This window comes from Hippichthys cyanospilos, chromosome 8 (genome assembly GCF_059441005.1).
Source record: "Hippichthys cyanospilos isolate Australia breed blue-spotted pipefish chromosome 8, RoL_Hcya_1.0, whole genome shotgun sequence".
NCBI lineage: Eukaryota > Metazoa > Chordata > Actinopteri > Syngnathiformes > Syngnathidae > Hippichthys > Hippichthys cyanospilos.
In genome coordinates, this window is record NC_142376.1 from 16,702,501 (window position 1) to 16,716,135 (window position 13,635).

A 13,635-nucleotide genomic window follows, 5' to 3' on the forward strand; every position below is an offset into this window, starting at 1 on the left:
TTTTGCACAAAAATGGACCCGGTGCCAAAGGGAGGTTGTGTGGACGAGATAAAATGGTACGATCTCCTTGCTCCGATCGACCAGCCTTTGGAGGAGATAGGCTACCTGTGCAATACTCGTCCCCCACCGCCTCCAACACCCAACGACCTCAGCGACATGCCGCTCGACAACCTCCCCATGTTTACAGAAAGTCACTATGCAGGTGCAGGTGACTGTTTCATCCGGGGAGACCATCTAATGAACATGAACTACAGAGCTCCGCTTCATCTAGGTTACATGCAGCCAGCTCACCTGAACATTGGGCCGGTTGGCGATGTCACCAAGCAGGTACGTTTTTGCCCTGACAACACTTTCAGTGACAACGTGAATTATTTGGTTCCCTACTTTTATGAATATTTTCTGAGTGTGTGTTTTTATATGGGTGATGGTTGTTTGTAAGTGCATGGAATCCGAATCATTGCAAAGCTAAAGATCTGTTGAAGGCTGTTGTACGAAACAGACCTGCATAATGCTAAATGGGTTTTAAAATAAGCTTGGTAAGGAAATTACAAAGTGCAAGACGCGTACAAATTACCAATAGTCACCCAGTCTATGCAAGTCTCATCTTGTTGAGTGAAGTACATGTACAGGCCAGCAAAACCGTTTAGCAAATGGTTCAAGACAACATTCAGTAGATGAAAGCTGTTTTTCTCAGCAAGAATCCCAAAAACTGGTCATGTATGGCTCCGGTAGTCTGTCAATGATCCTAAGCATACTGGCTGGGCCTCAATAAGATTAAGGGGCTCAAGGCCTCGACCTAGCCAAACCTACGTAGGGCCAGCTAAACAACTTTAACCCCTTTGTGTCTGGGGGGTTTTCACTCACCCGGCCTTATTATCACCCAACTTGGGCTGACTTTGAAAGGGTCACAACATTGTCCAATATATGTTTTTACTTTAAAGCCCTCTTGTAAGAAAAAAACAAAAGTTAACAGCGATTCAATGCTGCAGATTTTGCAGACGGGAATGTGGAGCTATGTTATGTGTTGCATGAAATAAAACACTTCCCTACAGCAAAATAAAAACTTTCCTGCAACATTTAGTTCTTGGATCGAAGCCTTTTTTCAAAAGTCCTACAATGCATAGCAAGATTAAGTTGTCCACTAGAGCCCCCAATTTTTTTTTTGCACCCTGTTAAGGAATTTAATGGAAAGAGTTGATGCAAAAATTGGAGGAAATGCATGATAAAACATCGGTTCAATGTGTCCAAAAATGACACTTTTTCCCAATTTTTAATGGCAGTAAATGAGCCCAATATGGGCTAAATTTGACATCTGCAGGATGTACCTCTCGACCTCCTGTTTGCAATCATTTAGAACGACTGGCAGGACGGCATATTGAAAGTCAAAATGTTTTGACAATCCATGCAATATTTTAGCTGCCTAGTGGATTTTTTTTTTTGGTATACTTTTCCTTTGATATCACTCATCAAAAATATCTAAAAGCCAGAGTTGGGTCAATATTTATCCCTGGGGTTAAAGGTTCACAGGTTCTGTCAAGTGGAGCGAGTCAAATGCCTTTAGAGGGTGTGTACAAAAGCTAGTGACAGAGAAAGTTTTTGCTGTGAGTCCAAACAACTCAGTTTTTCTAATGAGTTATGTTCTAGGGAGCAAATTCATACTATGGAACACACTACGTTTTCTAGCGTCTGTTTTGTTTTGAATGATAATGTCACATAATCAAAGGACAATAAAAAGTATTTAAAGGAATCCATTACTTTGTGAGCAAATTAGCATATGTAATCATATAATTTCTCAAATAACTGTGTTTATGGAGAAATATATAACGGTATGTTTAAAATGTAAAGTGTACTTCTCCACTCTCTCCACAGTATATGAACTACCAACACCCACCCTATGAGTGGTCTGTTAATCAGCCTCATGCTCCTACTCCTCCGGTAAGAACCCCCCCCCCACACACACACACACACACACAAAACACTGACAAGGTGTAGACATGTCGCATCAAGTTGTGCTGGGGGAAGTCAGCTTTTGAACATCAAGAGGGACACATTTTTCAGTTTGATTCTCAGATTAGACACTTTTTGAACTTTTTAAGCATCACTGATGACCATGTATGAGCAAAATTTCTAGTGATGTATCAGATGATTTTACTGTAGTTGTAAAATGTTTATACGCGATGGAAATCATGGAAATGCAGTATCATTGTTGCTTTTTTTTATACGTTCCATCAGTTCCATGAAGAATCCTTGATGATACTGCCAGAGGGCGCTAAGTTGACTCCTGCTGAAATGCCGTAAGTAACATCATTCACTGGTGCAAGTCAAATAAGTAGAAATGTTGCATGAAAGGTATCATTTATTTGTTATTGGCTGGAGACTATTCTGGGGTGTACACCATTCGCCCCCCACCTACAGTCATTTGGGACAGGCCCCAACCAATCTGACTTGGTAAGAGTAAGCTCAATGGAAGCTTCAGTCATTCAAAATGGATGAATCGAATTAGACATTTGTTTGGAATCAAGCCTATGGACAGATTTTTATGAATTTATATCAGATTGACTTTTTAGTACATACTGTAAGTAATCTAATTTACTGAGATGAACTTGCTTGTGTGCATACCATAACACATGGTTGACCTCATGAACACACTGCTTTGTGTCTTTATTGCTAAAGGAGCCTTACGGATCCAATCTCCCCTACAAGAAAGGTCTCAACATCCAAGTAGGTGTAAATGCACAAATCAAAGTGTGAATATGATTTGTTAAGTAGTGATTTTTTTTTTCTTTTGTTAGTAGGAAAAGGAAACGTGAAAGCCAGGAGGATGAGGATAAGGTGTACATTAAAAAGCCACCTAATGCATTCATGATATTCCGGAAGGAGCAGAGGGAGACCGTTATGGCCCAGTTGAACATCCGCGATAGCGCTGTGGCCAATAAAGTTTTGGGTCACATGGTGAGTTCACGCGCCACCCTCACGCTTTGTTACACAGAACCTATCTTACAAAATGTTGAATGGTTTGTGTTGACAACATATCCACAGTGGAAATCGCTGACAGACAAGGACCAAGAGAAGTATTACCAGCTTGCCGATGCCGAAAAACGCCTCCATACCCAGCTGCACCCCAACTGGTCCTGCACAGATAATTACGTAAGTCCAGCCACCATAGACATGTCCAGGAGCTGGCACGCAGTGGAGTGTTATTGTGTTTTCAGGGCCGAAAAAGGAGAAAGCAGAGGAGCAGAGTGGCTCCCTAAGAAAATCCTCCCAACAAGCTGCTGAGGTTCCTACGGTCACTTGACATGTTCTAGAGTTTTGACTTTGTCACAAGTCACTTGAAGTTTTATTGAAAAGATATCCACTGAGATGGAAAGTTCTCAGCAAGTTTATTAATTTAAAACAGGGACTTATTAAACCTCATTATTATGAGATAAAAAAAGGACATTTTTTGTGTCACATTTGTGTGCAATGCTTCATCACCGATGTCTTGTACTGTCGCCACTATTGTGTGTGAGCGAATCATTTCCAAAGAAAGTGAAAAAGATTTTAGCTAATCTGTCCACAATTCCATGAATAAATATTTACGTTTATGAAAACTACTGACTGAAATGTCTGACATTATCTTAAAAACCATTGGACAGCATCATACTGATTATTTTTGACAATTTGGGATTTTTTTTTTTTTTTTTTTTGAAGCTCCCACTACCAAGTTAGCTTCTAATGGTTCCCCTTGTCGACATTTGACACAATGCATTTAAGGTGCAGGGTCTTATAGGGATTCTCCACAAACGACTCATACTCTTTTGACATCCGTAATCGACACAATACGCAAGCCTCTTAAAAAATGGTTTATTAATATTGTTTGTACATAGCAAACACTAAGCAGCAGAGGACCATTTGTGTTGAGCAGCAGAGAGCGGGGACAGGCCACGTTTTCTTCATCTGGGCTGCACCGGGTCATATGAGCAGCATTTCGCCATTGACTTGACAATTAAGCCTCAGGAAAATCAAAAAATAAAACAAAATCCTTCCCATTGCTGACACTTGGCAAGTGATAAATTAATACGAATATCTGGATGGTATGACATAAAAGCTGCAGTTCCTTACATTCAGCAAAACCTTTTTCCCCTCTCTCAAAGGTCGACTGAAATGAGATTCTTCCCTCCTCTATGCAATTAACTGTCCGCTTGGGTAAACAGTTCAAAAGTGCCATAAGGTTTTCTAACCCCCCCCCCCCCCCCCCCCAACCCTACCGATTTGCTTAAAAATGCTCTCAATACCTTTTCAGAGGTCGCTTTGCCAATGAGAACAATAATTACCGTAAACTTTACAATATTGTTTTTACAAGAATGAACGCAGATGCTATTCTTACATTATATACACTTAATGTCAAATATGAGATAGGGATTTACGTTCCTCAGTTTAACTGAATGTGCCTAGATCCAAAACGTGAGCTCTTCCACAGTTGTGTGGTCAACAGTGTGTGTGCTGGAAAGTCCAAAAGTCACCCATGCCATCACTCTTCATCCGTGCACACCTGAAGCAGATAGGAGACAGAGATTGTTAAACATTGCGTATTATTAGTCCGTGATAGTTCGAGAGAAGAATCTCTTTTTTTTTTAGATGCAAGAGCCATTTGAAAATACGGGCGATGAATAAGAGAAAAACTGTACAAATTTCTCTTTAAAAAGCATGTCAAATTTTGACGTGTTTCTCTTATCAGCATACATTAGAATTGCTTTAGATTCAATAGCAATGTTGAGCAATTGTGTCAATTTGGGGTGTGGTATTTGCAAGCCATCTGGATAACTATTTGAGGAACTATGGAATTTATATAACACTGAGGCCCAGTGACCTTGACAAAGGCGTGGTCGAGCAGCGTGCTCGCTGTCCACCGTCGCTTGGGTTCGCTCTCCAGACAGTGTCCCAGGAAGTCCTTGCCTTCTGTGCTCAGCTTCTCGGGGATGGGCGGTTTATGGCCCATGCCCACTTTGTACATGATCTGAAAGTTGTGCTCATACTCATGCCACGGCCTCTGCACATAAAGTAGAAAAAAAAAAAGAGGTGAAAAAAAAAGGTGAAAGGAATTAGATGCGTAATTCATGAATGCCCAAATTATGTCACCTGCTTGATAGCCTTACACAAATTTAATGAAACACAACTACGCCCTCTTGTGGCGAAGAGTAAGTGAAAGCAATAATACGTCATACAATCAATGTTGATTTGTTTTCACCTTTCCTGTGACCATTTCAATGAGGACACAACCTAAACTCCAGATATCTGCCGCTCGGCCATGACCTTCCCCTTTTGCTCTGGTGATGACCTCGGGTGCCATGTAAGCTGGTTGAGGTGAGGGGGGAGAGAAAAACAGGTTTGACTGGAGACTACAGCATTTGTCAGAAATATATTTGGAGAAGAGAACCTAAAAAAACTGCAATAAGACGATGCTAAATTTAGATTGATAGGAAGGTATCATGGTTTGCAGAGAACTGTACTGAGGTGCTTATAAGTTCTAACAATAGCAGTTAGCAGCTCCTTATAATCATACAAGGTGACCTTTCGTGAGATGAAAGGCAAATATTTTATGATTTGCATTAGTATTTACTGCATCAGGTGGTCTTACCGGCTGTCCCAAGGGTGCTATTGACCTCACCCGGCATGGTCTGGGTATTGTTTCTTAGTTTAACAGAACACCCAAAGTCCCCAAGTTTAATGAGGCCAGAAGACGTCAGAAAGATGTTGGCTCCTGGTGAGAGTTCCATCGTTAGGAGAATAAACCAGAAAGGTGCACGAAAGAGTTTTTGGACCCTGACCCTTGATGTCTCTGTGGACAATTCCGTGTTCATGGAGGACGTTGATGGCGGTGGTGATTTGTTTACTGTAGAGTCTGATGACGTGCTCCTGCAGACCCAGTCTGGACACCTCTTCTAGAGTGCCTTCGTCGCAGTACTCCATGAAGATGTACATCTCCTCCTGAAGAAGATGAACACCAAAATAAGCTTTAGCTAGCTAAACAGTAACAGAGAGGAGGAGTTGGTGAGGGACAACCAAAGACAAAGCCTCACCCTGTGGAGTTCCACGCCAAAGTATCGCACCAGGTTTGGGTGCTTAATGCCTTCAAAGATTTTGAGCTCGTCTGCCGTCTCCTTGATCGTTTTGTGATCATTTGGCTGAAATCTGATCTGAGGACAGATCGAAACGAAAAATGAAACAGTGTCATTTCCTCTCTTTTACTCTATGTTCTCCGCCACTCACATTCAGCATGCATGGCATCACGTTATTTATCTTGTTATGTGTGGTTTAACTGCCCAATTGCCAAACCACTCTAAGAATAAAAATGACACTCTTGTGTTGTGTGTCAGCGAGGTTTCAGCAGCAATTGCTAGGTTACGAACCTCTTTCATGGCCATGAGTTCTCCTGTGTCCACATTGATGCAGGTGTACACTTTGCCATACTGGCCTTCACCTGTTGACATCAACATATCAGACATGTATTATAATCAGAGCTGGACGACAAAAGGGATTGTTGCTGGTAGTTGGCGCTCAGCACTATGACATCACATTCATAATACAGTAGTTACTACTGAGAAAATATTACTTCCAGGCTTTTTCATGAATTAAAAAAAAAAACTGTTCTCAGGTTGTTACTGGGTGTTGTGTGTCAACCTTTGGAGCATAGTGTCAAACTCCGGTCCTTGAGGGCCAGTATCCAGCATGTTTTCCTGTTTTCTCTCCCAACACACCTGATTCAAATTATGAGCTTTTTAGCAAGCTCTACAGGAGCTTAAAAATTATATTAAGCATTTGAAACGGATGTGCTTGAGAGAGAAGGTTTGAAAATAAATAAAGGCTATTCATCCAGTGAGCTTTAGCTTCTCTTAACGCATGCAGTTACTTTTTCAAATAAGATAACATTACGCCCAATAAGCAGTTACAATAGTTCTCTTTAAATATTAGCATATGTGATAGGGTTAGTTATGGTTGTATATGTTTATGGAATTGAGTGTTTCAGATGTCCATTCCACCAAATGTTTTCATATCAACCATTTGTTTCATGCAACATGGAAAAGGTGGGTATGCTGAAGTGGTAAAGCCATTTAAGTTTAACTTCTTATTATGGTAATCTACAGTACAGTATACGTGAACTGTATGTATCATGTTTGTGTCACACTTGAGTGGCAGTTATGGTTCATAGCCAATGCTTATGACCACATGTTAAATTTGCAAGTTTAAACATGACCATTGTATGCTTCATAGCCTTTATTTTCATATCCCATCAAGTATACAATGTAATATGGCAATAGAGATGACTTCATTGGTTGTTTGTTGAAAAAAAAAAATGTAAAGGCGCTGTAGATTTTTGCCCTATGGCTTATTAACACTGTAACTGCTTATTAACACCGTAAAGAAGCACCATCCTTACCAATCTTGTTTCCCCTCTGCCACTTGAAGGTGACCTTCCTGAGTCCGACGTGCATCACGTTGTCATAGGACTTGGGCGTGTGACACACTTGGCCGATGATGTTACGCTGCTTCATAATGGAATAGCGCTTCTCCTCAAACTTACGGATGGAGCGTCGGACAGCCTCCATTGGGCTCTGCCGAGCCGCCGAGTCTGTTGACCAGGAAAAAAGGATATTCTTAAAAAGACCTGATGTGTTGGATACTGGTGAATCTGTGGGCCCTATTTTCACGCCAAGTTTAAGTCTAGTGCAAAGTGTGGTCCAACAATGCCTATGGGTGGAGTCTTTTGGTATTTTTGTAAAGAGAGCAGAACTCCACTGGTAAGTGATATCAAGTTGACAGCTGTGAACGGGGAACTTGCAGGCCACCTTCCACTCACAATCTTGAGTCTGTGAGTGAATTTGCAAGAAACACTGGTTTATACAAGCAGATCAATTCACCTTTGGATTGGCTGATGAAAGTGCGGAGCTCCCAGCTCCTGCGCATGGCGCTATTAGAATCTCCCTTTGGATAAGAAGGTTCTGTTGGATAACAGTGTGGAGTTGGATAGTTAAAGAATAAAGCAGCAGTGTCAAGCTATAAGCATGCCTACCTTCTCTGTCCTCTGTAGGGCTTGAATGGCGGCTTAGGGACTTGAAATTCAATTCAGCGGCAACGGACGACAGGCGATCGTTCTCATGGAAACTTGATCCCCTGTAGGATCACACAGCAGACATTATTTAACAACAATGTAAAGGTGAGAAAATTTGGCATACAGTGAACCCCCGCTGTATCGCAGTTCATTGTTCCCGTTCTTACAAAATCACAGATTTCAAAGTAATTGTTGATGGGATTTTACAGAATATGGGCAAGCAAGTTAAAGTTACATGCCTTTAATGTAGTATCATGTTGTGCTGCAAAATGGCAAGCAGCCATGAGGTCTGCTGAGAAAAATCTGCTTCAATTAAGAGCAAAAAGAAAAGATACGGAAAGACTCCAACTTATTCCTACTGACTGTGGTAGTAGTCTTTCTCAGAGAGGAGAATATACACAGTATTATGTCGATTAGGATTATTGTATGCATAAGTGTTGGAGAAACAGTTGCTTTATAAGCTGGATATAAATATAAAAAAAAAATAATACAGGTTTAAGGATTTTAAGTTGCATCTGTACCCAATTCTGTTAGCCTGTCGAGAGCTTTTATGAGCTTTATTGAAAAAAAAAAAACAACTGGCTGAGTTGAGCATTCATTGTGTTTAAATATACGATGTACACGGTGATTGAAAAGTAATTGCCTAATTGAAAATACTTATGTTTACATACTTTGTAGTATTTATTCTTTTGTGTATGTTTCATGATGTATGACAATCAAATCTGTTCTTGTTTTCTACTCGATCAATTGTTTTGTTAGAAATCTGAAAGCCTCCAAAAGAACATGCTCAGCTTCTTGAAGAAAAAAAAACCCAATGTAATTCCCATACACAAAAAAACTAGAAAAATATTACAAAATATGAACACATAAGTACTTTTTATTCCCCCTGTATAATTCTTTGTTTTGTAAGTTAGTCCACTGAACTTCAAGTGAGCAAATAAAACAAATCCACTTTGAATCTTTAGAGAATTGCGGATCTTCTTTTCAGTCTCTCAGTGATATTAAGCAAGTTGATTTGTTAACGTTAAGAGTAAAATCAGACGCTATTGGCGAAGAGCGCCGGAGTCAATGAAACCTGTTTTAATGGGTTCAACAAAATGTGTTTAAAGCATGTGGAAGGGGTCAAAAACGATCCTTAAAAAATGTGGGGTCTCTCGAGGACAAGTTTTCATCTACTATGGATGACACATCGTCAACAAACGGGGGTTCACTGTACTTTTGGGGATTTTCTTATCCAACAATGAATATATACATCCTTTAAACTTAAAGTATGCAGTAAATGAATACTGAGTCAAGCATAGACGCTAAATCCATTTAACATGAACGCAGGTGCTTCCATGCTGTCCTTCATGTGACTCAACCGAGTGTTCAGCATGAAATCAGTAGAATAACAGCAGAGGCATAAGTGTAATTGGCGGTGCGTCGGCAGGGTCAAAAGCAAGAGATTTGCATCGAAGCGCTAAAAAGCAGCATGTCAGAGCACATTCTTTCCATTCTCACACAAAATGCATCAGGCATTTGCTTCCATTCTTGCAAAGTGCCGCGTGAAAACCTGATTTGGACAGATTATGGGATCAGTGTATAAAACAAAACACAAAGTTAAAAGGTGCTGCGAAAAAAAACAAAATATCTTTGTACTGGATGAGACTTCTGCATGATTTTATATATTGTGCAGTTTACCTTCAAGAAACCCTTTATTACATTATTAACGCTTAAGTCGATTAACGTTTTGTTTAGGGAGGGGCAAAAAATGAAATTGATTAATTTGTTATAAAAAAAAGTCAAACATTTAAAATGAGCTTAATCACCAAATCAAGATTTTTGCAAACGTGGTAGAATGTGTTAACATGTTTACAAGTTTACTGCTTAGCTGTCATTTAAGGCATAGTTCACTTATTTAGGCATTTTTAGCAGTAAAGTGTTGAAATTGTATCTATAATTAACTATTTTTTACTAGCCATTTTTAGACACTCATTTAGCCTAAACTTGAAAATACTTGAAAAAATACAAATGGAATTGAATGTCTGTTCTCTTAAAAAAAACATACACACACACACACACACACACGCAAACACTCAGTTAGGTGTTTGGGACTGATTTGATGATGGAATTATTTTTCACATTCAATTAATACATTTGAAACCACATTTTTTTTCACTTGCTGCCGACTGAAAATGACATCAAATGTGCCGAGGGCTCAAGGTAACCAGCAATCGATCGCAGGTCAGCTTATGAACGTCACCTGACCAACAAGTGAGCCATAATTTGTCGTGACCCAAGCCTTAAGCTCAGGTGACGTCATTTTCAGTTGACAGCATGTAGAAAAATGTATTTTGAAAGGTAATAATTGCACATGACAAATAGTTTATCTAATCATAGACAAAATATAAACAGCTTTATTTTAACATTTTCCTTAGAATTTTTTTTTTTCTTCCAATGCCTTTGTGATGCTTGCTTGCATATTAGAACGTGTCAGTCGTTTCAATGTATCTAAACACAAAGTGGTATTCGGAGTCAATTTCAATCGAGGATGTCTTGGCCTTTCGCTTTCTTTCTCGAGGGTAACCAGGGGAGAGGGGCTACCTGATGTCACCGGGGGTGCTGCCTGGCACTTTGGCATGTCCGTGTTCCCCCGGGCCCTGTGGGATGGGGCGAGGGCCGTTGGGGAAAAGCTGATTGCGGAGGTCGCAGGGGAGACTTCGAGAGCTGAGTAGTAGAAACAGACACACTGAAGAACTCTGCCTCCGAGGAGACAGTTGTCTCGGGTCAGATGCACACCAGATTGATTGAGTGTGGATATGTGGCAGGGCGGTTGGAACAAACACACTCTCACGCACTTACGTGAGCACACACACTTCCTCCATTAGTAGGCATTAGAAGCAAAGGGAGCCAGAAGCAGCAAAGCAATGAAGGAAAGACAAACACTATATTCTTGAAGAACTGACGAATCACCAACCTGAACCCTTCAGCGTTGGGGATGAAAAGATTTGGATTTGGTGGGTCGCTGTGACAGCGAGGGACTTTAACGGGCCGAGGGCTATTTCTGGGTGCTGGAAATACAAACAAATGCAAATTTGAATGACGTAGGAATCCCGGAAAAGGGACCTGTATTTGGAAATGAATGAGAGGAGCTCATGTGTGAAGGGCTTTCATAGTCCCATTCATGCTCAACTGCAGCTTCCAAAGCCAAATTAACGACTAGAACTGCATTTTAAATGCAGCCAACTAAAATGCAAAAAAATAAAATAAAAACAAATCATCATGCAAATTCAAATGAGCATTTTTGTGATATCATTATTATATGTATTAAATAAAGCAAATTGTATGTGCTTGTCTTGTGAGCTTGGAATATGTGCTTCTAAATGTCTGTGCACACCGTCTATCAGTGCATTTTTTTTTAAACGCATATGGCGGTCCTCTCTGCGTCACAGTACATTAGAGAACGTAAAAACTAACACCACTGGGTTATTTTCCTTATCTCACCAATGTACAGGCCAGTGACTGGGCTATGAGGTTTGCCAATCACATGTCCGATGCATTCGTTCATAAGCGCTTGTAAATTCTGCAGGGAGAAAGGCAAAAGTCAAACCAGAAACATCATTTCACGCTGGCCGAAGCTAAAGCATGCCCCCCCCCCCCCTTTTTTTTTTTTTTTTACCAGGAAGTCTTCCTCTGGTAATGCTGATATGAAGGCAGGTTCAATAGCTTGAAGAAAGTCAAAGCCTTGAGTGGCCCACCTGTGGAAATAAGTGGCACAATTTAAATTGCTTTGCTTTTGTCCTGAGGCTGTCCTCACATATTGGAACGAGCATCTCAGTCATTCAAGGCAATCCTAAAGCCGGCCTTTTTGGCAGTTTAAATGGTGGCATACAAGCTGTCATGGTTAACTACAAAGTGGTTCTGGTGTAAAAAAAAAAAAAAAAAAATCTTTGGATCATAGGGAAAAAATTGACAAAATCCAACAAATAATTTTCTTAAAGCGGAACCATTTTTGTAAAACAAAGTAGGTGGCCCGCATTGTTGATTCTGGCAGGCTTTGATATGTTAATCTTGCTTGCCATAATAGTACAAAACACACTTATAGTACAATAATAAAAAAAACATTGTGAAAATGGAGCCTCTCTGTCAGAGCCAAAATAAACTGAGGATGACTGTTCAGTAGACTTTGCACAATCAAGATATTTGAGGCTGTGAGATAAAAAAATAACTGATCTCCTCACAATATATATATATATATATATATATATATATATATATATATATATATATATATATATATATATATATATATATATATATATTTTTTTTTTTTTGCAAACATTGTGAAATAAAGCATTTCACAATCTTAGCAACATCTAAAACTGACAGGAATGGACAGGTAAAACAACCAACAATCAAAAAAAGGGATTCAAGACAAAGTTCAAAACCTTGATCCAAATAATGGATGCAACAAGTTACTGTCATTAATTTACTATATTGTAATGAAATGACTTTAGAACATCAAGTAAATACTGCAAATAAATAATCGGGTGCTACAGCAAACATTTCAATACCTCTAGAATATGTAGAGTTACACTAATGCAAATATATGTAATACTGCGCTTCAAAACATTCATAAAACATATGGTTCACAATAAGTTAACGATATTGGTACTGCATTTGCGTGAGTGCAGGCAGACATTACACAATGAGACCATTTCTTGGAAAACACAAAATCAGTTGAGTCTAGTAGGTCAATATAATTGCTTCCTTATCCTAAAAATCTCTGAAGCATGAAATACTGTATGTATGACATCAACCGAGTCTTTCGCAATAACCCTAGCTTAGTGTGAGTAATGTGATTAGTGAAACATTCAGTGGCGTCATTTTGCATAAAATGCCAAATATCGGCCAATCATAATCAAGTCGATCAGATCGGCGTAGACTAGTCTAGTGAACAGTATTTGGAAAAGCACATTTTTGTATCAGCTATTTGATTAGCCCTCATTAGATAATTACACTTGCCGCTTAAAATTACAAACAGGCCACACAGCAGGACAAGTGATTGGTTTATAAGGGTTGCTGGTGAGTTGGAAATGTGTAAAGTTCAAGTGAGACAGTGATACTTGAGCTACATGTACAAGTAGGGCAGTTATTTCATAAGTGGATTGCATGTTTGTTGTGAATGCCAAAAGATATCAAGCAACACAGATAGTCGTCAGTGGTTGCTGAAAGGCACACAAAAGCAGGGTGACCTATGTGACCAGAAAGGGCAGTACACGAGGAATGACGTCACACCAGTCGGAGCCTTACCTGGGTTTGGTGCCCCTGCCACTCTCGCACTTAGTCAGGACATAGTTCATCCACTTGCGAGCAAAGTATATGTAGCGCTCGCCTATCCTCTGCCGGTACTCCCCTGACATGAGGCGCACCACCTCCTTGTGGTACTGTGGACAACAATCATTTTTATTCAACATCAACTATTGCATAAACTAATGAGAATACACAAAAACATTCATCAATGGGTTAATATGAAAGTACAATAATTTCATCAACTGTAACAT

The 13,635-nt window shown here is 39.8% G+C and overlaps 2 protein-coding genes across 5 annotated transcripts in view; one reads left to right on the top strand and one right to left on the bottom strand.

Annotated features, from left to right (window-relative positions):
* LOC148420341 (transcription factor 7-like 1-D) overlaps window positions 1–3,593 on the top strand; it is a 4,323-nt gene extending 730 nt beyond the window's left edge. The window contains exons 2-8 of one of the 2 annotated variants that reach the window (XM_088421424.1): window positions 1–327; window positions 1,870–1,935; window positions 2,233–2,294; window positions 2,674–2,721; window positions 2,793–2,952; window positions 3,040–3,147; window positions 3,213–3,593. The exon at window positions 1–327 is cut by the window's left edge and continues 10 nt beyond it. In XM_088421424.1, the coding sequence (XP_088277550.1) occupies window positions 13–327; window positions 1,870–1,935; window positions 2,233–2,294; window positions 2,674–2,721; window positions 2,793–2,952; window positions 3,040–3,147; window positions 3,213–3,254 (801 nt within the window). In that variant the 5' untranslated portion in view covers window positions 1–12 and the 3' untranslated portion in view covers window positions 3,255–3,593. The remainder of the gene's footprint in view (window positions 328–1,869; window positions 1,936–2,232; window positions 2,295–2,673; window positions 2,722–2,792; window positions 2,953–3,039; window positions 3,148–3,212) is intronic. The other variant, XM_088421425.1, reaches the window with a different exon arrangement.
* Window positions 3,594–4,246: 653 nt separating this feature from the next.
* Window positions 4,247–13,635, bottom strand: part of map3k4 (mitogen-activated protein kinase kinase kinase 4) — a 28,983-nt gene continuing 19,594 nt past the window's right edge. For 2 of the 3 annotated variants that reach the window (XM_088421429.1, XM_088421427.1), the window contains exons 13-27: window positions 13,385–13,518; window positions 11,751–11,829; window positions 11,576–11,654; window positions 11,049–11,142; window positions 10,676–10,798; window positions 8,054–8,154; window positions 7,902–7,982; window positions 7,421–7,612; window positions 6,393–6,463; window positions 6,063–6,179; window positions 5,811–5,970; window positions 5,621–5,743; window positions 5,231–5,337; window positions 4,853–5,032; window positions 4,247–4,534 (exon numbers count right to left, since the gene is read on the bottom strand). In XM_088421429.1, coding sequence (XP_088277555.1) covers window positions 4,514–4,534; window positions 4,853–5,032; window positions 5,231–5,337; window positions 5,621–5,743; window positions 5,811–5,970; window positions 6,063–6,179; window positions 6,393–6,463; window positions 7,421–7,612; window positions 7,902–7,982; window positions 8,054–8,154; window positions 10,676–10,798; window positions 11,049–11,142; window positions 11,576–11,654; window positions 11,751–11,829; window positions 13,385–13,518 — 1,662 coding nt within the window. In that variant the 3' untranslated portion in view covers window positions 4,247–4,513. The remainder of the gene's footprint in view (window positions 4,535–4,852; window positions 5,033–5,230; window positions 5,338–5,620; window positions 5,744–5,810; window positions 5,971–6,062; window positions 6,180–6,392; window positions 6,464–7,420; window positions 7,613–7,901; window positions 7,983–8,053; window positions 8,155–10,675; window positions 10,799–11,048; window positions 11,143–11,575; window positions 11,655–11,750; window positions 11,830–13,384; window positions 13,519–13,635) is intronic. The other variant, XM_088421428.1, reaches the window with a different exon arrangement.